Source organism: Mchenga conophoros, linkage group LG7, assembly GCF_057382185.1.
Source record: "Mchenga conophoros isolate Kocher_MC1m ecotype Shallow Benthic linkage group LG7, M_conophoros_male_GT1.1, whole genome shotgun sequence".
Taxonomy (NCBI): Eukaryota; Metazoa; Chordata; class Actinopteri; order Cichliformes; family Cichlidae; genus Mchenga; species Mchenga conophoros.
Genome location: NC_140532.1, coordinates 63,346,434 through 63,372,483, shown reverse-complemented (window position 1 = coordinate 63,372,483; position 26,050 = coordinate 63,346,434). Strand labels below are relative to the sequence as shown.

General features: G+C 42.0%; 1 protein-coding gene across 1 annotated transcript in view; it reads left to right on the top strand.

The window, feature by feature from the left end:
• Positions 1–307: 307 nt before the first annotated feature.
• tead1a (TEA domain family member 1a) overlaps positions 308–26,050 on the top strand; it is a 48,754-nt gene continuing 23,011 nt past the window's right edge. Inside the window, exons 1-2 of the mRNA XM_085280706.1 lie at positions 308–663; positions 20,005–20,470. Of these exons, the coding sequence (XP_085136832.1) occupies positions 20,266–20,470 (205 nt within the window). The 5' untranslated portion in view covers positions 308–663; positions 20,005–20,265. The remainder of the gene's footprint in view (positions 664–20,004; positions 20,471–26,050) is intronic.

The window sequence follows — 26,050 nt, the reverse complement described above, 5'->3', positions numbered from 1 at the left end:
CTTAACTGCAGACCATTAAACACGAATACTCAAACCTAGGCTTGCATAACAGCAGACGAAAGTTACACACGTCACGTTTTTATTGATTATAAAAATATTTCTAGGTTGTGGTTGACTAACTTTTTGAGTCTCTGAATTCCTGCCACAAAGCTCCCATCCAGTGTTTTTCTCTTTCTTTTAGCGTCACCTTATCTGATTAGTTGTCAGCCCCGCACAGCAGACTGTGTTTTATCTCGACCCTCCTCCTCCTCTTCCTGAATAGAGTTTGGGCGCTCCACTCTTTTGTTGTTGAACGCAGCCTGTACAGTCCGGCCCCTTCCCCTTCCCCCTCGCTCTCTTTCTCTTTCTTTTTTTTTCTCTCTCTCCACCCATCCTCCCATCTCTCACTCACTCTATTTCATCCATCCAGGGTGACGCCAGTCCCTCTCACCCCGCCCCGTTCAACTCAGTCCGCTGCGTTCATTTCATTCCTGCTCCCATTCCGCGCATATTTCGCATCCTTGGAGAGACGCTGCGTATTTTACGCACTCAGCGCGCCCGATCCTTCCTCAAACCAAAACCGAGAGGAGACTCTGGAGTTGGCGGAGGGCTTCCCGCTGCTGTAGCGACTCCGATCCGGTGAAAAGTGTGGGAATTAATCCATAAAGAGGCGTATGAATCGAGGTAAGTTCCCTAGGAGGAGTCCCCCCCTCCCTCCCTTCGCTCTCTTCAGCCTGTAGCCTGAAAGCCCCCGGACGTTTCGCTTGTTTCTAAAATCCTGAAGTGGTCACTGAAGCTCAAATTAAAACAGTTTCGGCGACACTGGAATACAAATCGCCACAAATACACCTATTCTACACGCTGAACAAGTCTAACAAGCTTATTAATACTGCGCCGTGTTGAGCTTCAAAGCGAGGGATGTCGCTTTCACTACAGTTTTATTCCCCTTCCTTCCGACACCAGAAAACAAACCTTGTTTCCTAACACTTCTTTCTGTCGTAAGCTAAAAATCACGTGTTTTCTGTTTTTAAAAACGGGAATGTGTCCACGGGAGATTGAGAGATTGTGGATGAAAAGCTTTTCGCAGCAGCGCTGGGAGGCAGCTTAACAAAGCTGGGAGTGAATGGGGGACTTGTTGCATCGGCGGGGTTTTCTCTTTTCCTACACAGGCAGGCAGGCAGGCAGGCAGGCAGGCCCCAGTCACAGAAACAGGCCATAGGCTGATAACATGCACACAGCCAGTGTTTACCCAGTGGACAGAACACATTACACGCTCACTCTCAGCACCATCACACAGCCCGTTTGGGAGATCTGTTAACGCATTTACTTCTTATTCCACCTTTATAGAAAATGACTTTTATGAAGAGCTTTAAAGCTCTTCTTTATATATATATATATATATATATATATATATATATATATATATATATATATATATATATATATATATATATATATATAATGGAGATCTGTGATGCTGACACTCCTTCCACTCCACGCGTCTGTCAGTTTGGAGTAAAAGCTGCCTGCAAAAATTAAACACATCACAAATCACAAGTGTCCTTGTTCTCCAGCAGCTCCTCACATGAGCCTATGTAGTTGTGTTCTGTACTTCCTTTTTAATATTGATCAAAGGACTGCTCCTGTCCTCTATGGCTGGAGATGTGTGGCAAAGCAGGGCCAAACCACAATGTAATTATTGGAGAAAATTACAGCCTGTAGGATGAAACATAGTAGATGCATTAATTCTGTTACAGTAATCCTTCTGTTAGATGTCGGGAGGGCGATGTTGGATAAAAGGATTATATTTCAGAGAATATTAGTTTGGGCTTCTTTTTGAATAGAGTTGATGCGGCTAAATGAAATTGGGGATATTGGAGATGAATGTTTTGTTAATGTGAAGTTGTGCAACAAGTCCAGTAATTACAATGGAATCAGTGAGGAATGTAACTTGTAGCTGTTTCCATTATCAGTGTAATTTTCTAATTCTTGTCTCTTTTGTTTTTGTTTTTTTTAAAGATGTCTGGTGCTCTATTTCCCCACGTCACTGAATGTATCGTTTTGTTCATGAAATATATAAAAAACAAGGAGGGAAAGACTATTCTGCATATTCTGCCTTTTAAAATGGTCCAAATGATGAAGTAACACCTGACATTGTCGATCAAGCGGTGAATTTCATCACTGCCCCAGTTTCAGAACAGCCAGTGCCAAAAAAAGTGTGGGATGCATTTTAAAATGATCCGGAAAACAAAAGAGTTTTTCTGCAGAGGTATTCCAAATATTTCATTCCACCTTTTTAAAAGTGTGTGAACCATTACTTTGTTCAGGCTCTGTTTTGGCAGATGTGCAAATTATAACATTGGAATCATTAATGAAATGTGGATTTCTCCAAGTGGAGCAGGTTACTTTTAAAACCTGTCTTTAAGAGGGCGAATCTGAATGTGGATGCAAATTGCGTTTTCTATTCACGCTCATCCCCCCTTTAAAGTTTCCAACAGTGACAAATCAGGCCGGCCTGAATGTGTAACAGAGTAAGGTGTGTGTGTGTGTGTGTGTGTGTCATTGTCTTTGCCGTGTCTAGGCCCGCAAGTGTACAAAGCTTTGTCAGTCGCTCTGGGCAAACAGCCTCCACTTTCCTCCCCTCTCCCCCTCACTCACCCGTGCCTCTCCTTCTCCAGTCCGTTGACATCTGTTTTGAGTGCTCCGTGCACCTGTAGAGACCAGGGGTGTGTGTGTGTGTGTGTGAGTGAGGGGGAGAGGGAGGGGAGGAGGAGAATAAAGGGAGGTGCAGAATGCAAATCCAGGCGTTTGTTCGGGGCCTAAGCAACGCAGACTGACTGACTAACGACCATTTGGTGTGTGTGTGTGTGTGTGTGTGTACACACACATTTGTGGATGTGTGTGTTTGCCTCTTGCTGTCCAGGCCAGGCAGCCCCATTGTTGAAGCAGCAACAGGCGTTGGTGGATGAGGACGCACCATATGGCCTCTGTGTGCTTTAGTCACAACCGCTGTGTATGTGTGCATGTTTGTGTGTGTGTGTGTGTGTGTGTGTGTGTTTTCATCTACTTCACCAATGCTGCTGCAATATGGTGGAGTTTGGAGTGGCGCTGCTCGCTGCCGTCCTCCTTGTTGTTTCATCTGTCGACTCATTTCTAAACAGGAGGACAAAATCCGGCACACAGATTTTTGTGGAACTGGGATTAGGAGGAGTAATCTTCGTGGCAAATGAAATGATGTCTTGTGACGTCCCACTTGTTTCGTTTATAATTTCAAATGTAGTTGTAGTTCTTTTTTTTTTTGCCAGTGCAAGTTGTCATTTTGGCTGAATCAACAGGTGATACAGTAAATCCTGCAAATGAACGGATGCTGCTGGCTTGCAAGATGTTTGCTCTGCTCTTTTTTCTTTTTTTTTTTAAATTTCTCTTTAAAAAAAAAAAAAAGACACAATCTTCCTTTTAATTCTCACGATAAATTAATTCCTCCAGTGTCACTGCAGTCCAGTTTTTCAGCTTCCTGGTTTTTCATCGAGCAGTTTCTGTTGTTGTTGTAGTGCATTCTGTTCTGATGTCCCAATATTTAGCATGCAGCACGATACGCAAAGATAAACTCTGCCAAGAGGGGAAAAACTGTAAAAGAAAGAAGGGAAGGGGGGGGTGGCTGGGTGGGTGGGGGTCCGGGCTTGTATGTAATGAAATTTAGGGAGCTGAGCCGGTTTATTAGAGCAGCAAAGCTGTGTGTGTGTGTGAGTGTGTGTGCTGAGGGAGGGCAAAGGGGTTAGATGGGGAAAGAGAGGGTGGTTTTGGGGGTGAGGTTGTGAGGGTGCAGGCTTTGTTTAGGAGATGGGGGAACAATAGGCATCCTCCTGGGTGGGGTGGGGGAGTAGGGTGGAATAGGGGATGCTGGTGTGCAAGGGAGCCGGATGGGGGGTGGTGGTGGTGGCTGGATTGTGGCTGCAGGAGGCTGGCGGAGCCTGTGCTGGCTTGCCTGACTGCCCGAGCTCCTCGTCTTTCAGTGTGTCTCTCACATCCACACAGATGTGACTGTATCTGAAAATGTGTCTCTTTCGTTGTTTGTATCTGTGCCAATAATCACTTGAGTCACACAACAACACTGTTGTTGCACTTTGAAGATGATAAGAATGCTGTTACCGAACGTGTGATTCTGCAACATGTTGTAAGATACGGCAACATGTCTCTATTAGAAGCAAACAAGCAAAAATAAAACAAAATAGCCCATAAAAGCACATTCATACCCACAAGACGTGAAACCAGCTTTACATGGCTTTACTTTTTGCAGTATAATAAGCTAGTGATGCACTCATTGTGACATTCTGATGCTAATAACAGTTTTTTTCTTTTTACTTAAATTTAGTTTTTATTATTTGTAATTATCAATTTTTTCTATCTAAACTAATATAGCCCCATTTAAATGAAACAAAAAAACTATTTCACTGTTTTGATTCCTAAACATTTCACATCCCAAACCTGATGTGCCACAACAGCTAAATATTTCCCAGCAATATCAGTAAATGGTATGTCATTAGCTGATATTAGTCAACGATATCGTGTGATACATCGGGACACAGATACGTGATTTTGGGTCCTGTGCATTCTGGTGTATGCTTGAGTGGATCCTGAAAACATGGAGGTCAATTAACACCTTTGGGCTCTGTGCTGTTTTCCTTGAGTTTGTAGCTGAGCAGTTTTTTAAGCGATATGAGGCACACTGTCCTTCCAGAGGAGGGAAGAGTCACCGGGGAGTGTTGTTGCTATGGGGTCCTGTGTTTTCTCTCTAACATTGTTTAGGTGGTCATCAGCAAAACATCAAGATTTGCTGGCATTGCAATTTTCTGCAGTGCAATCACTTCACCTGTCATGGGCATAATTGCTGTGGCTGATCAGTGTACACTGATCATAATCCATGTACATTTTTTTTTACTGAACATACAAAGGCAGGCATGGATTAACCCTAATCCCTAACTTAAAAAACTCAATGAAGATCTCCACTGAAAAAAGTGACTTGGCTTAATCCTTGTCGCGGGAGCTGAGCCATTGTGTGAATAAACTGCAGAATGGAGCTCGTGTATAAAGACGCTGATGTCTTTGATATTCCCTTTGAGTCACGTGATCTTATTTTATTTGTAAAGCTTTTATGTTTTTGTTTTTCTTCTGCAAAAACGGAAATAAATAACTAGATAAAAATAGAATTTTTGCACATTACTTTTAAAGCTACATTTAACCTATACTGAAAATACCACCGAGAACAGTAAGTTCACATATTTTATTTCGAAAGTAAGAACAGAAATAAATACTGTAAGCAGGATCTCAGCCTTTCGGGGGTTTTGAGCACCAAGCAGAGGAATGGATGAGTCCAACCATCCCACTGTGGGAAGTCTGAATCAACCCTCACATTTCCTGACCTCAGCAGGAAGTGAAAAGGAAGTCTAGATTTCAACTACTACTTATGTATTTTCCCGGCTGGAAGAATTGACACGATAAACACTCCACAGAGTGGGCCAACTGCTCGCTCTGCTCTCTGAAAACTCCCACAGTGGAAAAATGTTTCCCTGCTGTTGTGCTCACGACCTCGGTTTTTGTGTTCAGCAGGCCTGATGGTGATTACTCACTGTTGTTTGTTCTGATAATTTCTTTTCACTCTGTGCAGAGTGTGATAAATTATTAAAAAATGATATATAATTACCTAATTGGAAACAAGTAAGTTTTCACAGAGTACGAAGTCTATTTCTCTTTTTCTTTGAACTTATATCCTTTTTATGGTAATTCAGCTAACACTGGTTTGTGTTTTAGATTTGCTATTAGCATTAGTGAACAGCAGCAGAAAATAGCACAAAAAAGAATCCTGTGGCCTTTTCATTTTTAAAAGATGAAATTATATTTTCTCCTCTTGCACATTTAAAGCTAAGCAATTTATAATTAAAACCTGGCTTTTAATTTTACTGTCTCAATATTTTTTTTATTTTTAGCCTTGACATGTAGCACCTAGCCAATTAGCCTAGCTAATGCTCGCAACCTCAAGCTAGATAATGCTAACGTTCAAATCATAAATTGAATTTGGAATGATCATCGACTTGAATTCCTTACTTGGAAAGTTGGAGAATCTCCAAGTTAAGAGTCCAAGATGGCGGCATTGAATTAGACTTCAGTAAAGCTATAAAACTTTTAGTTTGTACAGCCACTGTCATGTATTGTGACTCGCTAAATACTCCGTGACGCAGGCTTTATCTGACGTGCTGTAGCTGTGTTTTTCTGTGCAAAACAACAAGTTTCACGGTGTATTGTTAGCGAGACCTGAGTGGTGCGAACTCCATTTTTTACTTTTATGACATTTCTGCTGGAACGCGCTAACTCGGGAATAAAGTAATTTCCCAGTTCTGACTTCCAAGGGACACTTAGAAGTCATAGTATGACTACATGTAAATTTAATCTTTTTGTGCAGTTTATGTTATTATGTAAGTTTCAGTATAGCATTACATAGAAGTGGAAGGAGAGATAGGGAATGACATACAACAAACATCCATAAATAAAGCTACCAGCGCAAGGCTAGCTTACCTACCATGGGCTCTGAGCTTGTTACAGTAGCTCAGAAATGTCACAAATGAAGACTTTCAAACCAGTGCTTTGTTCTGCCTTACTTAATGTTGATCGCACAATGTCAGCTCTCCAGGCTGTATTTTGAAGCCTCAACATTAGAGATTTAGCTGCTGCTATGTTCCCATATTTGTATATAGTGAAATTAAGTGTAGCAGCAAGTCATAATAACAGTTGCCTCAAGGCGCATTATACTGTATAGTAAAGACACTTGGAGTATTAGAGGGGAAACGACAATCAGATGATTTCCTGTAAGCAGAACTTGGCAAGAGAAAAGAAACTTCTGGCACACCCAACCTCAGTGAAGGGCAAACACCTGCCATGACTGGTGTGGGGTGGAAAAAGGAAAGCGTAGGGAGACGATACAAAACCAAAACTAGTTTAAAACTCAGTTCGAGCAACAGAGACTATTGAAATGCTAGAATCTCAAATTTTACAAATTATTTTTTAGATCGTTCAAGTTGTCCTTAACTAGTTTTTTTGTTTACAAAGTTAAACTCTGGGAGGGACAGACGACCCTCTGAGAGCACAATAAAATGACAAAAATCATTCAAATAAAAGTTACCCTAAAAAATGATTGATGATTATACTTACTTTCAGAGATATGAGTTAATGGCACATTATAGTAGATTTTCAGTGAGTAAACAATTGAGCTGATTCAACATAAAGCAGCATTTTTTTAAAATTTAATTATTCCGCTGTTGATTTGTCCCCCGGATCACCTTAAAGACCATTTGTTCTGATCCTTTGTGGTCTGTGATAAAGTCCAGCTGGAGTTTCAGCTTAGGAGAGAGGAATCCAAAACAAACAAACAAATGAAACAGTGCTGACAAAGCACTATATTTAAATAAGGGGTGCGCAGCCGCCACAATCTCTGCCTCTTTACCTGCTACTGTCTAAATAAAGCAGTACCCAAGTTTTAATGGACCACAGATGGAAAACACAGTTCAGGGGCTAATTCGTTTTGTACGTGTGTTTTGAGGAGAGCGGAGCTCGTGTTGGCTTTAGAGGATGTAATCGTGGCAACGAGATGGGTAGATGGAGGTCACTGTACTCTTTTTCGCATCCATGCAGCCGTACGCTGTTCCTTTACTAGGTGTGGGTTAAGACTCACAGATGCACGCACATGCAGCACACGTGGTGTCTGCCTCGGCACAACGCTCCTGTGTTCACACTTATTAAACGGTGTTGTATTGCTGTAACCTCCCCAGGCCTCCCTTTCCTCTGGTGGAGGATATTGTCTCCTGCGTGTGTCTGTGTGACGTGTGACCCCACCCCCCTCATCCTCCAATTTCCCTCCACCCTCCCAAGGAAGAGACTGGATAATGACTCTGTCTGACTCAGCAAAAAAACCAACCTAAAGCTGGTGGATGAGGAATAACGGTAAGGACGGCGAGCAGAGAGGAGAGCTGCTAGCTGAACCTTTTACCGTCATATTTCAGGAGGAAATAAGCACTTCACTGTATCAGTGTGCAATCTGTGACCAATTACTGCGTGTGTGCATAAATGGTAATGCCTCCGTGAGAAGAGATGGTGAAATAATGAGGAGCGCATGCTGTGAATCACAGCCTCTTCACCACTCATAATGCAACTTTCTCTGTCTTACTCAAGTGCGTATTAGTGCCGAGAAAGAATAAAAGATGCTTTGCAGGTTTCTTTTCACTGATGCAGCTTTATTATTCAGCCTGATGAATATGTCTTTGTTTTGTTTTTTTTACAAAATGAAATCGGGTCAGAACTAATCAGAAGAACTGGAGACGTGGATAAAGGTTTTTTTTTTTCAGTCTGTCTTCAGCAGAATGAACTTATCAGTAATGGATTAATTGAAATCGTGACCAAATTATATCAAAAAGTCTGAACTCGGACACGTGCATCAATGCCAAGTCAAAAATCACATGTGACGGAGTAGAAAACTGATTAAAGTCTACATTAGAAATGGAACCAAGAATAATCGGCTTGGTCTGAATGGAAGGCATTTGTAGGGTCTCATATGGATTATCCATAAAAGTAGGTAGCCACTAGTGAAACCAAACAAAACACCTTTCCAGCTTCAGATCACGTGAGAAACGCTGCTGAATATTGTTAGTATAATGAATTTAATTAGTACGATACTGATTTCTGTTGATTGCTGTTCAATGCAGGGTATCTAATGCTGCCGTTCTTACAAATATCTTAGATGAAATTTTATATCCTGTCTTCTGCGCCGTGGTCATTTCAGCCGTTTGATATTTGGGTTTCGTTCACTACAACTTTCTTATTTGTGTCTTATGGGAGTGGACGAGCACAAAGGACAAGATCCCTATCAAAGCAGTCATACTGTGATATTGTCATACCAACGCATTCTCACCCTTGGGTGCTACAAAATACAGTTCTGGCAAGTAATGTCATTACACCTCTCTTTTGGTGTCGGTTCCTTGATGCACCAGCTACAGCTGTGTGTGTATGTATTTCTATAGATGTATAAAGGTGCTGCTTTTGTGACCTACAGAGGCTGTACTAAGAGGCTGTGCAGATGGGAGTTCGTCAACCATGAGTTTGCGGTTTGTGTCCTTATCTGACTCTTGTGTTTTTGCACTTTTTTTCCCCCACTCGCTGATTATTTTTTCAGTTTATTTTTTTTTTATCACTTTTTACTTTGACTAACACTCCGTGGTTGGGGTTAGTCAAAGTAATGGAATGATCCTAGTTTGGGTAGGATAACCCCCTCCTAAAAGGATGCCTTTGTAGACAAAGGCACACCAGCAGTGTTAATTGTAACCTCTGGAATGAGAGTGGGCTGGTCATACTTTCTAAACTGCAAGAGAGTTGGTGTAAAAAGGGAAAAAAGCAGAGTTTTGTATTCATGTGGTCAGTATGTGTATTCAGTTCAAATCCACTCAGTTTAATTATCAAGTTCTTGGATTGGAGTTCCGGTGACGTCCATCAGTGCTGGAAAAAAATCCTTTCTCCCTGTAAGTTTTTCAGTTGAATTCAGTTTTATTCATATAGCTCCAAATTACAACTACAGTTGCCCAGTTGCTTAAGGGCTTTGTATTGTAAGGTAAAGACGCCGCAATAATACAGAGAAAACAGAGAATTGTTGGCTGACACAACAATCAGATCACTCCCTATGAGCAAGCGCTTTGGTGACAGTGGGAAGGAAAAACTCCCATTCAACAGGAAGAAACCTCCAGCAGAACCAGGCTCAAGTGGGGATGGCCATCTCATGCAACTAGTTGGGAATGAGTGGTGGAAGATGAGACGAAGACATGCTGTTTAGTTAGTTGACTGCTGATCACGTTATTTCACTCGATTTGTTAGTGTTTGGCACTAGTGTACAATATATCGCAGTAACATTTAATATTATTTTATGCCATCAGTACATTAAGGTAGGAATGTACCTGCTTAAGCAGGTGCTGCTCAAGCCAGAAGTAGACAAAGGCTTGCATCCTTGAAAGGTTTTATGTGTAGTTTATCCTTTTTGACCCTTAAAGACATCCAGTCTCTAAACCTTCGATGCCCTGGATAATAGATGTATGAGTTAAGACTTTCTGTTCTGTGTATTTGTGTTTGAATGTCGATTCTTTTTTTAACATTTTAAAGGTTTCAACCCTTGGTTTCAGTTCTTTAACTCTTAACATGGGCTGTTTATCTGCGTGGAAACAATGCCTCCTATTCATTGCCTGCTTTCGTTCCTTGGATGTCCATATGTCTGCATGTTCGCAGCAGATATCTGCTTGTAGAGATTAGGATGACCTTCACTCTAATGTGTGAAAAGCAAAGTAAATCTGGTTGATTAGAAGTATAAAATGCACAATGTTCTGTGCTCATTGCATGAATGGCATGTGCTCAGTGTTAAGGAAAGAAGGGGGAACCAAAAAACTCATAGTGAACTATTCCCAGTACATTTGAGATGCCATATATTAACGGTTGTAACACAGTCACAGTCTGTTATTCTGGAAGGTTCTGGACCAAACCTTTGAATATGTGACTGTCTTCCCTCTCTTCTATAGTTATGGTTTTATGCTTGTCTCTCTGTGTTTTGTCCTTTAAAAAAAATCTTTGTTTTTTTCTGTTCTCTTGCCTCTTGCCCCCACCCACCCCCACCCCAGCCAGTTGTGGCAGATGGCCGACCCTCCCTGATCCTGGTTCTACCCGAACTTCCTGTTAAAATATAGTTTTTCCTTCCCACTCTGTCACCCAGTGCTTGCTCCTAGGGGACTGAGTCTGTAAATTAAAGTTCAAGCTTTGAAAGTAGTGCAGCACACACAATGTAGATGTTTTTTTTTTCCACAGTAAACACTTAAATTTTGAGATTATTTTTAATTGTAGTATTCTTTTTTAATAATTAGAAAAAGAAGACTTATAGCGCTGTGGTGCAATGTTCCTATCTGTTAACTTTTATTTATAAGAAATCTCCAAATGACTTACATTTTTCAAATACTTGATTCTGAGACAAACAAAAACAAACAATCAAGCAGACCCCCCCCCCCCCCCCCCCCCCAAACATTCTTTGGACTCATTTACATATTTAACTATTTGTAGCAGTGCTTTACATAGTATTTATGTTTATTTTTACAGAGCATGGGGTATGTTTTAAATGGACCTAAGCACATACATGACCACAAACAGTTACAAAACTTTGTAAATCCTCTTTGACACACAAACAGTTTTAGAAGAATCATTTCCAAATATTTTCCTCACGTGTAACAGTAGTAGCCACTGCGACCTGACCTGATGTCACTGAACTGGAGTTATTTGTTTTTGTTGACCAGAAGTGCTTGGCATGTGGGACAACCCCTCCATTAGCCTGTTGTTTGGGATATGTGCGTTCACCAAAATGCTAATGCACCCTCAACTATGGTCACTTCTGATCACATGGTAGCAGCCAATATATAACCGTTAGCGTCCACTAATAAAAGGGTGTATCAATGGTAACATCCATCCTTTATATACAGTCTATGAAGCCTACTTTAGCAGGCAATGCTCTGGATTTTTACACAAGGACAATAATTCCCCATCACACAGATTAGAGGACAGGCAGGTAAAGGAATGCCTAAAGTCTGAACAGATTGTGAAATATTCATTGGCATTTGCATATCTGTTGGATGAGTGCTAGGAAAGTTCAGTACTGCAGCCCCCGGTCTTTGTAACATCCATGTTGTAGCAAATCCCACCTCAGATGTTGCAAAGTCCTTATATTCAAAGGTTTAATTTACTAGAGTAGTAGATATGTGCATGCATTAGTAAGAGAAAATAGAACTACATTTTTCTCTTTTTCAGAATTGTTCCTATAGTGATGACCAGGGTGGAAGTCAGGGACGGACGGCACATCAGCTCGGCCCAGAATCACACATTTAAATACATTCTGACTGCTTGAATAACATGAGGTGTACTTGAATGATTTTTACCTTGGGACCTCTGTAGTGGAGGCTATTAACATAGGAAGATGAATGAAGCACCCCCGAGTCTGCTTAGATATTGAATGCTTTAGTCACACTTGCATACTTGTAAAGAATGAATATTGTGCCATATGGTCCTTGAAGTAAAATAGCAATATTAAAATAAGCAGAGTACAAGAAATGTCATCCCTGATGGTGAATAATTCTCTTTGGGCCATATGGGCTACAACATTAAAACATGGCTAAACATTATAAAGTGGAACAATGTTTGCTTTGAGGATTATGGGAAAATCCTCTTTTTATAAAAAACGGTGTGTGTGTGTGTGTGTGTGTGTGTGTGTGTGTGTGTGTGTGTGTGTGTGTGTGTGTGTGTGTGTGTGTGTGTGTGTGTGTGTGTGTGTGTGCAAATGTTGGAAGCAGTTGAAACAGATGCCGTTGAGTGGTCCAACAGAAGAATGAGTGAAAGGAACTGCCTAGGCTGGGATAAAACATTCAACTTGTATAGCAACACGACCTCCTGCTGATGCACACATACAAGCACAATTACACACACAAACAGGTTTCTTCTGATAATGCAGACAATCGCACGCCAGTAAAAGCTTCCATCTTCATTATAACCTCCATAAACGTTGCATATTTGCAAACACACGCATGTAGCAGGCCTGTGGAAGAGCTGTGAGAATCAAGTGAAAGTGGAAGAAAGGCGACACACGGGGAAAACATGAGAGTCCGAGGCAGCTGCAGGATTGTGGCTGTATGCCCCGTGTGTGTTCTCCTGAGGGCTGGCACTGACACTATGAAGCCTGCTGTCCTGGCTCGAGTGGCCCGGGCCTGCCTGGTGACAGAGAGACACGCAGGGAGGGGGGGGTGCCCGGGGTGCAGAAGAGTCGCCCAGTAGTCAGAGTTGATTGTTGTGTGACTAATGTCTCTCTCCAGCGTCCATCTGCTACTGGGCCCCTTTCATGGCTCACATGAGCCTAACTGTAGTTCTTATTCTTTAACCTCTCCTCTTCATCAAAACCTTCGTCCACACAAACATCAATGTTAATATCAAACTACTGGATTCCCTGAGATACAGTGGCTGTATTTAGGAAGATTAAGAATCTCAAATGGGTTATTTATTGTGACAAATATAACAAAGTTTTTACAGTGAAAAAGATTTTTTTCCCTTTCTGCAATTTCTGAGCAAGTTTATATTTTAGTCCGAGATAATGGATGCACAGTGATGAAACCAGAAGTTCTTCACGGAGCTTTACACCAAGTTCGAGGTCAGTTTGCAGCCGAGAACCAAACCCAGAGAACCTTTCATGTAGAGATTAAATTATCCTCTAAATACAAATACTTAGAATTTTACTTTTAAAAGACTTAAAGTTGGGGTGTGCCATTGTTACTTACACACTGTGCCGTCTTACATGGAACTTACAAATCTCACAGGCCTTATTCACCACTGCACGGTCTATGTTTGGCTTTTAATGGCTGGCTTTGTCCTTCTGTAGACTCACATTTCTTATATTCTTATTTAGAGGCTATTCTTGGTCTACTTACTGACCTACAGCACATTCTTCTCCTTCTTACCCATAAAGCCCACACCGAACTTTGAAAATAGACTTTCTGATTTGCAGATCTCTCTGGTGCAAAATCATGTAAATCTCACATCTCGGTAAATAAATATAAAGTTATTTTTACTGACTTTGACACAGTTGCTTCATTCTGCAAATGATATGAACAGTGCTGCATCTGTTGGGCATGTTGGCAGTATAATGTTAGCTTTGTTGTTCTACCTGGCGGCTATTACGTATTCGTGTTTAATACCACGTAATCCCTACACACCGGGATATACTTTGCATAATTTTCTCATGTATTCCACCACAGTAGATGATGCAATCTCATGATGTGGTTGAAGTGCACACTAGTGTTTTTCCCCCCCCCCCAACATCAACCAAAGTAAAACATGCATCCATCCAGGACATCATATCATCACCCAGGTTTACCAAAAAGAGGAAACTTCACAAACTGAGGATTCATCACAAAGTGCAAACGTGTCTCCTGAACTGGAAGGCCAGATTAGATTCAGTGAAACCAAGATGGCAGGAGGACACAAGTCTAGAAAAGGCTTGGAGTGGCTCATGATCTGAAGCATTTGTTTATGATTGTGGTTTGTTAAACTACAGTTGAGCCCCGTGTACAAAAACGGCTTGCGAGGACTCGCGAAGATGGAAAAATTTGGAGAATCTCATATCGTTTCAGCCTTTATGCCATTTTAACCAGTTAACAGCTGGTGGATGAAGCTCCAGTTTATGCAAACGTGATCTTGTCAGTTTGGGGTTTTTTTGCCTTATGCAAAAATTCCTCTCATTAGAACATTTGCATGGTTTCTTTATGCTGATGAGTGTACCGTAATGGAGTAATTCGTGTGAGATCGGAACCACAGTCTGTCTTCCTGTAATGCTGACGAGTACAAGCTTTTAGCAATAATTTAAGTACATTTTTACTTGAATGGGTATTTACACTATGAACCCCAAGAATGAGGTTCACAGACCTCATGTGCAGAGAAGTGAAATATAGCAAGTATTTATTCAGGCTGAGCTTGGTATTTAAAGCCTGTTGCACAGTGATAAAAGTGGTAGTGTTGAGTGTTTAGATGCAATAGAGGTTATAAATGTAGCTGTGAGAATTAAAACGCCTTTGAATTTAAGCGTAGGTGGTCTATTGTCATCACTTCAGCATAGGGTCTTTAAAGAGGTCAAATGTTTTCTGAAGAGCTCTCCAGAAAAATGCAGAAATATTTTCAGATGAAGAAGAAATTCCACATTTCTGTAACACGTCTTAAACCTACTGGTTTGAGAGCTTCATCTCCAGTCTTTTTTTTCCTGGGTGAATCTTTGAATGCAGGAATGCTTTTATGCTGAAATATTATTTAAACTTTCCTTTTTAACCAAGGTTATGGGGAACAAAGAGCTCAGTGACTACACGGAGGTAGCAGACGCTGATACATTTTATTAGGGTGTCAGAATGGGGCGAAACAGTTTGAATACGCTGCTTAGAGATTGTAATGATATTTGATTACTGACAGCTCTGAAGCACCTTTATTTTATTTTATTTTTGATCTCCTGTCCTAAGCAATGGGTCGGTCTTCTGATTATTTATTTTTGTAAAGAAGATATTTCAGTTTGACCATTGGAAGTTAATCCTCTGCTAACAGTTCACCTGTGGAGTCCTTCAGGTCTCTGTTCATGCCGCAAATCTCAGAAAGTTCAGTTTTCTATGTGTGTGACTAAAGGCAGACACGTGAACACCCCATAGCTCACGGTCGGTTCACTAGTGGACGTACACTCAACAAAAATATAAACGCAACACCTTTGTTACTGCTCCCATTCCCCATGGGATGGACGTAGAGACCTAAAATTCATTCCAGATACACAATATAACCATCCCTCCCAAACAGCGGTCACAAATCAGTCCAAATGTGTGGTAGTGGGCACATCTGCTATATTGAGATAATCCATCCCACCTCACAGGTGTGCCACATCAGGATGCTGATCTGACATCATGAGTAGTGCACAGGTGTACCTCAGACTGCCCACAACAAAAGGCCACCCTGGAATGTGCAGTTTTGTCTCACAGCAAAATGCCACAGATGCCACAAGCAATGAGGGAGCGTGCAATTGGCATGCTGACAGCAGGAATGTCAACCAGATCTGTCGCCCGTGCATTGAATGTTCATTTCTCAACCATAAGCCGTCTCCACAGGCGTTTCAGAGAATATGGCAGCACATCCAACCGGCCTCACAACCGCAGACCTCGTGTAACCACACCAGCCCAGGACCTCCACATCCAGCAGGTTCACCTCCAAGATCGTCTGAGACCAGCCACCCAGACAGCTGCTGGAACAATTGGTTTGCGCAACCAAACAATTTCTGCACAAACTGTCAGAAACCGTCTCAGGGACGCTCAACTGCATGCCCGTCGTCGTCATCGGGGTCTTGACCTGACTCCAGCTCGTCGCCGTAACAGACTTGTGTGGGAAAATGCTCACATTCGATGGCGTCTGGCACGTTGGAGAGGTGTGCGCTTCACGGATGAATCATGGTTCACATTGTTCAGGGCAGATGGCAGCTGAGAATGTCCCAGTTCTTGCATGGCCAGCATACTCACCGGACATGTCACCCATTGAGCATGTTCGGGATGTGCTTGACCGGCGTATACGACAGCGTGTACCAGTTCCCACGAATATCCAACAACCTCGCACAGCCATTGAAGTGGAGTGGACCAACATTCCACAGGCCACAATTGACAATCTGATAGACTCCATGCGACGATGTATTGCACTGCATGAGGCAAATGGTGGTCACACCAGATACTGACCGGTTCTGGGTCCCCAGACCCCCAATAGCGCAAAAAACTGCACATTCCAGGGTGGCCTTTTGTTGTGGGCAGTCTGAGGTACACCTGTGCACTACTCATGATGTCAGATCAGCATCCTGATGTGGCACACCTGTGAGGTGGGATGGATTATCTCAATATAGCAGATGTGCCCACTACCACACATTTGGACTGATTTGTGACCGCTGTTTGGGAGGGATGGTTATATTGTGTATCTGGAATGAATTTTAGGTCTCTACGTCCATCCCATGGGGAATGGGAGCAGTAACAAAGGTGTTGCGTTTATTATTATTATTATTATTATTATTATAGTATTTTTGTTGAGTGTATGAGTGCTTAGGCGACCCACTAAGGCGCCGTGTCATACATCAGCTGTTGTCTTCACCTCCTGTTGGTGTTTGTAAATTTCACCTGATACTCATTTTGCATCGCTAATGGTTATTTCGACTGTGCTAAACTTCACTGAGATTCCACAATCTCTGGTCACCACGTTGCTGCTTGTCTCTTCCTTTTTCTAAGCCCCTTTACGGTCCTTTCTTGTAAGAACTATAAAAGAACACAAATAAGAGAATCCAGGTTTCATCTTAAATAAGAAAGTTAATTTTGTCTTTTGTCTTTAATTTTGTGTTTCCTTTTTCTTTGCAATGGCACAAATAACGCTTTTTAAACTTATAAAATCTACTAAATGAATCCATATAAGAGACTCAGCCAAATGTGCTTCATTACTTAAATCCTGCACAGAACAGAATTCTTGTTAAGAAAATCCTCTCGTCTTGTCCTGAATTGGGTAAGATGAGCAAGATGGATGGAAAATGCTAACAGCTCCTCAAAGGTCAGTTGATTTATACATGTTTTTATTAGTTCTTTAGTTTTAAAGATAAAGTAATTTTAGCTGAAAATGTAGCATTAAAATTTAAAATGCACGTCCACTGGTTACTCTTCTAAGAAGTATTTTTCGGACTGTATATTTCCGCTGTGTTCATTTTGACAGTACATTTTGATTTGCGTTTTTGTAGTCTTTTGACTAAAATGCTCTTTAGTTTCAGTCAAATTTAAGTTGTCTAAACTTATGAAGTTTAAAAATTTGAAGTCTTTCAATTGATTAAAATACAAAATGTTTTTAATGGTGAGAGTTTATAAAATGTCTTACTTCCCTTGACTTTAAATGCAGAATGTGTCCACATGTTTACTCTCTTCTCTTCCTTCAAATCGTTGACATTTTGTAGCGTAATCAGTTCTGATTGGATCTCGTCTCTCCAGAATATTTCCATCTCGTTTTTATTTATCGACAAAAAGTCATCATAGTTTTTTAACTTGGCTATTATGTTGTTTTTGTGAGGAAACAAAGAGTCACTGATGAAAATTATGACGAAAAGTAAGAAAAGTCAACAAAGTTCATGCTGGTTTTGTGCTGTGCTGTGGGTTCATTGTCTCTAAACAGCTGTGAGATGCAGCTGGAATTGACCTTAATCAGTAGTAGAAATCAAAACTAGTCATTTTATCTTCTATTTATTATAAAATATTGCTCAGTGATGCTTTAGACCTTGATTTTAATAGGCTGCCAATGTCAGTGACTGACTCTGATGGGCTTTAAAAAGCACTTTACAAACAAAAATGAGTCTAGTGTAATATTGTGCTATCACCTTCTGTTAGCTACCATATAGAAGCAACATATTTAAGCGTAAAGGTTGAAGGTTGACAACAAATTAACAAGAACTGACTTATTTAAAGAATGTTGCCATTGACGTATCAGTGAAATGACTGTAACGTGAAACTAGACGATCACAGCGTCTGTATTCTGACTTCAGCACGAAAAGTCTCCCAGAGACACCGAAACTTGTAAGAAATCCAGCTGCTGCTGCTCATTGGTGCGGGCTGCTGGATGAATGAATCTTTGTTTGAATGGGGAAAACTGCTGGAGAGGGATGGGCGGGAAGAAGCGGGGAAGAAAGCCACGATGGGAAGTTGGAGAGGAAACGGAAACGAGGGTGAACAGAATGAGCATGAAGAGAGAACCTGGGGACAAACTCTAGTAAAACCAGCAGATCCCTTTCATTACACATGTCTGTAATTCTCTGCCAGCGGATGTTTTCTTGTGGATTCGCAGCGTTTTCCTCCAGGTGTTAAAAAGCCTCAAGCTGAACGCTGGTGTGCAGACGGGGTTAAAATGTGTCCAAAATGTTGCCTGCTGTTTTACATGCTTCAGTTGCATGTGTGCTTATTGTCAAATATAATTGTGTTAAGTATAGACACACACACACACACACACATATCTACTTCACACTGCAGGCTTGTTCGGGCTGTGGCAAGGGGACAGTGCATGGGAAGTGTGAACAGTAGAAGACCAGACAAAATGACATGTGTTCGCCCAAGGGGCTGGCACAGTAATTGTGTGTGCGTGCGTGTGTGTGCGTGTGTGTGTGTGTGTGTGTGTGTGTGCATATGGTGGTGGTGTTTGAGTGTGGTGTGTACTGCGCCAACCCTGCTGTTTACCATGGGGGATTTTAGAAGAATTGTAGGCAGCTGGCAAGCCCCTTCAGTTTGTCTTTTTTCCCCTCCCTGAGTCTGTCGCTGTGTGTAGTAGTAGCCTGCCCCTCACACGCTTGCACTCCTTACGTGCATGGATTTGATGTACCACAACGGTTTTAACAAAATAGGCAATTTCCTTCATGAAAGGAAGCAATACTTTACCTCTTGCAGCTGGAATACAGGCTTGCTACATGTTGATCGGAACTTAAAGCTACATTAAAAAATATTTTCCTGGTTTAAAAAAAAAAAATCTGACTTAATATCAGTGTGAATCACAAAGCAGGCTGCAGAGAGAGAAGAATGGCACCCCTCCATTATGTTTGTCCCATTTTCTGAAATGAAATTCTGGGATGTGGTGATCACACCTGCACAATGCAAGCTGAAAAGCAAAATTTAGCAGTGAAATCCGTATTTGTCTCCTGAACATGACCGAGAAGCTCATTGGATGCAAGTCGCTGGGTGATCAGTTGATCCTTTCCTCTGGGCTTGGGGGTGTAATTGTATCAAAACTTTGACTCTAGTTTCTTTTGTCCTTTTCTTGCTCTTTTTTGTGTTAGTTTTTTGATAAAACATAGGCACAGCCACAGTAAGACTGCTCGCTGGAAAAGCGAGGCACCCTTATGAAGCCTCGAGCTGATTTTGTTTTTGCTGTCGCCGTCTTGGTGCTTTGGAATCGGACATGACAAGCGAGAGGCGCATCTGTCTGTGGAACAGAACTCAATGTTTTATTCAAGAGTTTGATCGCAGTGAACACTCTCCTGATCGCTTTCACAGAATAAGGGATCAGAGGGACGTTTTTCCAGAGACTTCTATACAATCGGGAGTCTTTTTGGAACCAGAGGAATCGGCCCCTGCTGGTCAGTGTTGGCTTCAGTTTCCAGACCCTAAAGCTGCATCCGTCGTTTACAGTCAGTGGTTATAAGCAGACCCCTACTGTACCAAACAGTAAAATTATTCGCAGTTTCAATATTAAAAGGTTTTTCAATAGCGTGCCACTTTGTCTTGTCTTATACGTGAGCTTGTGTTGCTGCAGTAAAATTTAATTTGCATATATGGGAAGAATCAAGTTTGAATATTAATGACTAATACGATACTTTTCTTTGTTATTCCTCTTTTCTTGTAGAGCTCTGAGGTTGGATTTTGGAGCGGCTCACTCACTTTTCTACAGTTCACTAGTCCTTAAATTTTTATTACTGGTAGTTACCATTTGGAGCTACCGTCAGTTTCTAGTTGGCCACAGCTGGCCGTTGTTACTGGGAGTTAATTATTACCATTATAGTTCATTTTAGCTTCAGTTTATCACTAGACTTTTAATTACTTTATCAACTTGGCATCAAGGCATTTGCACTGACTACACATCAGCTAGTTACCGTTAGCTGCCAGTATGGAGCGCAGTAGCTGGAGTGGCAGTGAGAGTCCAGGGGAGGACATGGACAGACTGAGTGATTCTGGAGGGGACAAGACCATGGATGGGGATCCCGAGGGAGTTTGGAGCCCGGACATCGAGCAGAGCTTCCAGGAGGCCCTGGCCATCTATCCGCCCTGTGGAAGGAGGAAGATTATACTGTCGGATGAAGGGAAGATGTACGGTGAGTGATGGGAAATCAGGGCTGGGTATAAATCAGTACAAGTTACTGACACTTGAAAAACTGAAAAAGGTCTTTTTCTCATATCAGTGTAGATAAACAATGAAAAACAGTTTTACTCCTCGCTTAATAAATGTTCCTATTGCTTTGGACTGCGAATTACAGGAGCTGTTGTGAAAGTGCGATGCACCCCGTGTGCTTTGTTTTGGTTTCTTCACGAAGGCGCAAACAAGCAGAGGTCACTTCTTTGTGTTGTTCTACAACCGTGGGCCATATTTAATAAGTGTGAATAAATTTGATAGTTCGTCACTAATTCACACGGTATATGTGGTAGAATGTGATATAAACGCACCGAGCGACTGGCCGAGCTGTTGAAATGTTCGCTGTTGTGTCAGACGGTGCGAATAACGACATAGACGGCTGTGGCGGAGGCTTGTCGCGCAGGGCAAAGTGTCAGAGATGCAGGGGGAGGAAAGAGCCGTAAAAGAGAGGAAATAGAAGCAGGCTATAGGTGCGCAGTGTGTGTGAGCGTGGGACTAAGAGAGAGTACTTATATGTGTGTGTGTGTGTGAACTAATAGAGTGATGAACAGATGGTTCTCTGGCTGCCACCAGCTGCGTCCCCCCCTCCCTTTCACCCTGTTGTTTTTCTTTTTTCCTCTCTTTCGTCGTATCGCTCTCTAGTGAATACTTCTTGAGTTTTGGGAATCGAGAGAAAATCAAAATAAGTATCCTAAATATGAGATAGTTATTTCCTCTATCATCTAGGTTAAAGGTCCCACACAGACTAGAACGCTAAATATGAGCCCCGAAAGAGGGCGGCCATATTTGTTTGTCCCATTAGTGAGGTCAGGTCCTGTTCATGGGTGATCTGGCTTACAGTCTGTGTACCAGTGCGTCTCTAGGGTGTTTGGTTAGGTTAAGGTCAGGACTCTTTAAAGCACCTTAAAGTTATACTTTTAAAAACTTGTGAATTGTCCCAACGTCACAGTTTCCTTCGGAATTTTTGCAATTTTAGCGAATCGTCTTCTTTTTTTAGCTTCATGTTGTTGTTTTGCTTCAGCTGTCCTTTTCTTTGAACCCCAGAGACACAATAAGAAGAGTTTCTAAGCCTGTAAAGCAAACTTATGTAACATTAATGCTATGATAATCTATGAGGAACATGATCTACTATAATTAGATGTCTTAAACCAACAGTACTAATGTTCTGTGTGCTGGTATAACTCAGTGGTTGAGCAGGTGACTTATTTGCTAAAAGGCTTCTGGGTTCGAGTCCGCCCTGGGCCATTTCCTGTGTGTTGTTCCCCTTGCTCTCTCTCTGCTGTTCTACTGTGCTGTCCAAAATAAAGGTGAAAATAAAATTAATACATTTTCTGATGTGTAGATCCGGCCACGTGTGTTGTTATGGAGGGCTATGGAACAAAAATAATCTCGCTGCATTATTTGGCTGAGTTGTGATGCAAAAAAAGCCAGCCAGCTTTCAACAGAAATGAGCTAAATGTTCTTTCACATCCCCTGGTCATTCATGGATGCACTGCTGCTGTTCTCTGAATAGAGCAGAAACAGAGAGAGGTGTACCCAAAAAACCCTAAACGCTACGGACATGCACAGATTGGAAGCAGCAGCGCTCTCCTGTCGCGTTGATGCTAAACCTCGCGATCGACCTCCTTTGTGTTCCCGATCAGTTGCCGATCAATCAGACTCATTCTGTTCTCTGCCTTGGTGGCATGTTCGGTTGTTTACCTTGTTGACTCTGTGTGCAGGTTGTTGACACGTTTATCATGGTGACCTAATCGAGTTAGATGGTGTCTGTTTTCAGAGGCAGAGCAGGAAAGGCGAAATGGCAAGAAGGGATGAGCAGCATTTGGCCACAGAGACCAGGGGTTTTAATCATTGCCTACAACATCTGTGCAAAGCGGAATTATAAAACAGTATCTCGTTTATTGTAATTTTTAGCTAATGGAGCTTGCAGGATTGAATAGGCTCTTATTTTATTTCATGCCTGGTGTGTAATCGGGCTCTTGAGGCTTTGTTGAGTTTGTTTTGTTTTTTAATGATTTTTCTGCTTTTTTTCCTGCTTGCACAGAAGCAAAATACAAGCTTAGTTATTAAAGGCAAACTTAAGCATCTTTAAGGGTAGATTCGCTTTCTTTGACATTACATTAAGGCACACTGAGTGGCTGGTAAGTTGTCTTACAGTACAGAGGAGAAACGAGTAATACCTGATAGGCAGGGGACTACTGCGGTTCTAGAAACACCCCCCACAGGGTGGAGGAAAATGGAGTGAAACGTAAAAGAAGAAGAAACGGGTACAAAAAGTGCCGGGATAAACTTAGTGGATGAGAAGCTTAGAAACATCATAATGTGGGTGCATATAACAGGGAATGAAAAGGCGAATAATGGCTCTATTATCCTTGGGAAAGATGCATCAAAAGTACAATATAATGACCAGTGTCTTTGTCTCCTACATATCCTATAGATCTACTGACTAATACACAGAACGGCATCTGTCTCTTCAGCGGCGAGCATGCTCAAACCAGCTATGTCACAGGGGGCTTTACTTATCGAGAATAACAGTGGAAGAAGTATAGACTGTGACACATGTTGGCAAAAGTTTTCCAGTCACATGGTGTCATACACACCTACATTTTCTTCATTGTAAAAATGTAATCGTCTTAAACTGGAGGTTGCATCCTTCATTGGGGCTGAATGGTTTTGGTTCTTTCCAGTCGACATACCAACAACGTTGCAAAATCAACTTCAGCGAAACCAGTTACTCGACTTATATGACTCATTTTGAAGATACTCTTCATCTTCCCCTAAGACAAAGGGCTAGCTACCCTTCTGCCTTTGTCTGTTCATTTCGAAATCCTTTAGATGGCGAGGAATTGAATCCTCACGTGCCCGATGCGTGACTGTATTTTTTAAATGTTTCTTCCTGTGTGTGCGTTACTGTACCCCGCCGATGTATCTATATTGTTTTTTACCTTCTTAGGGGCTGTAACCTACCCAAGTTTGTTTTCCAGTAATAATAAAATACAAATCATAAGACTCACTAAATTTCAGGCTCACTGCCGCCTACTTTATGTGACGTTATTAAGAGAAAAGTTCCTCAAATCGCCGCTTTTTTCAGCTACATTTGTCTTTATTTCTAATAAATCACATAAAAGTAAAGAAATTTCTTTTTAAAGGATAATTCAGTAGAAAACAAATTTACTCTTAAGCCAGTGTCTGGTCAGATTAGTGTGGTTTTCACTATGTGATCAGCAGTGCTGACAAGCTTTAAGCACAACACCCAGATCTTATCACCTTATGGTGAACATGTGCGTGAGCACGCGTCTGCATTAGCATTTATTTAAGCCCTGTTTGGCAAATGGAAATCTGGTAGCCTTCGCTCTCCTTTTAGCTGTCTCCACAAACGCTTTTAAAAGGAAATATCTGTTTTTTTTAAGCTGCTAAATGCTCTCCAGCTAGTCCGTGACTTCAGCCGTCAAAGCTGACGTGTGCTGCTGCGAGTAACAGGATTTATGAGACCGAAGGAAAAGAAAGAGACGCAAAAACAAAGCAAAGAGGAACCGCCGAGTCCTGCGATCATTCCCCCACAAATAACGAGTCATCTTAGACCACTGTAATACGGAAAAAACATTTTTAGTCCACGTTTAATTTCAGTGTGCACTGTAACTAAATTGGAATAAACTGGTATTAATACTGAAATTTTGGAGTGGTTTCAGAATGAAAGGAGAAAATGAATATTAAAGGCTTTATTTGTTGTCAGAGTTGAGGGTTTAAGTCTTTTACTGGTTCTATCCTCACAGCTTCTTCTTGTTGCATGTTTTAATCATCACATTATTCCGTTCCCTGACACCGGCAACAAATATCATACTATTATCAGCACTTTGAAAAACAATATTTACACGGTGCTGGGAACACTCAGTCAACACTTCTTGGTTCCTTTGAAACAAGTCGGATACCGTGATGCGCTACATATTACGGTCGTCCAACATTAGAGTAAGTCGATGTTACCAAATCTCTGCAGGTGGCATCACCTGGCAGTAAAAGATTAACAGGATTTGGTTACTCTTTAAAAGAACTGGCAGCTTGTTTGTAATAAATGAAAGATTAACTTCAGTCTGCACCAACCAGGATTTCAGGGATTGTGCCTTGGAGGACAAAGGGAAGAGCCTCAAATGAGTGCAAATGCAAATCCTAAAGGTTTAGCACTTTAAAAACTGCTTTTTGGATGTAACGAACAGAAACTCCCACAAAGCTGCTGCGAATCCAGGCTCTAGGCCAGTGTTTGGCCCCTGTGGTCTCTGAGGTCTGTCCAGGGTACACAACAATACACACCACTCAACTCCAGCCTTGTTAGCGAGCGCGGTCAGCGAGGCCTTGACCTTATTCTGAAAGGGGTTTTGAGCTATTCTATGAAGCAGCTGAAGCTCTTAATCACCCCACTAAGAGAGCGACGGCGTAACAGTAATGTACTGCGGCTAGCGGACAGGAAAGAAAAGGCGCATTTCTAACCACACAAACTGCAGGAAGCGTCTGATTTAGCTTCTCCTTCTCACTCGTTCTGCCTCGTACCACCTCGTATTCACTTTTGTATTGTAACCCTGTGTCGTCGTAGCATTACGTCACCAACCCGGCTCTTGTTTCCTGTGTTTTCTGGAACTTTTTTCGTGTTCTCAAATCAGCTCTAAATGGTTCAGAATCACATAACAAACATGTAATTTCATTACTTTTCTTTCTTCCCAGTTTGTCGTCTCCATTAATATCGGCTTGCACGCGGTGGCCTCAGCCTAGAGATAGGGAGCTGGGGGGAGCACGGGGGTTGCTTCTGTTCGTCATGGTTAATGACCATCTGACTTTGGCCTTGAAGTCTTTCACTGGGCGAGTAGAGAGAGATGGAGACAGAGAGTGGAAGAGGGAGGGAGGGAGCAGACGGGAAGCCCATTCACTACAAGAGGGACAGAGGAGGGGGGAAAAGGAACAGCCAGAACACAGGATGGATGGATGGCCGAATGAAGGGAGGGAAGAAAGTGTGTTTGTGTGTGCGTGTGTGTGTGTGTGCTGGAGAGTTTTTGAAAGAGAGGGAGGGTGAGAGTGAGGGATGTGTGCCGCAGGGTTAGTGAAGGATGATAATTCACCGTTAAGCCTCCTAGAAAGACCAGCTGGCCCCTCTGGAGTCAGATGTCAGCCTCCACAGCCAGGACTACTCAGTGTGTGTGTGTTTCTGTGCACGCGTTCACAGCACGCACTCATGTTTGCGTATACATCTATGTGTACTGTGTGTGTGTGTGTGCGTCTGCGTGCTGTCGTCAGTCACAGCTTTTGACTGCTCGAAGGAAAACACCTGCATGGTGAGCTGTAGATTTTATCAGTCTAAGCTCCATATCTCAGTGAGAGTGGGACTGCTCAGAAGGTACACACACACACAGACACACACACGCATGCACACACACCATCTGCTAGTTAGTTAGGGCTATTGTTGCAAGCCATTTGGGTAGTGTGTAGAGGTTTGGCTTTGTGCTGATCTTGACCATCAGTTGGCCAGCTGGCCCGACTTTGGTTTTCCACTTGGTTG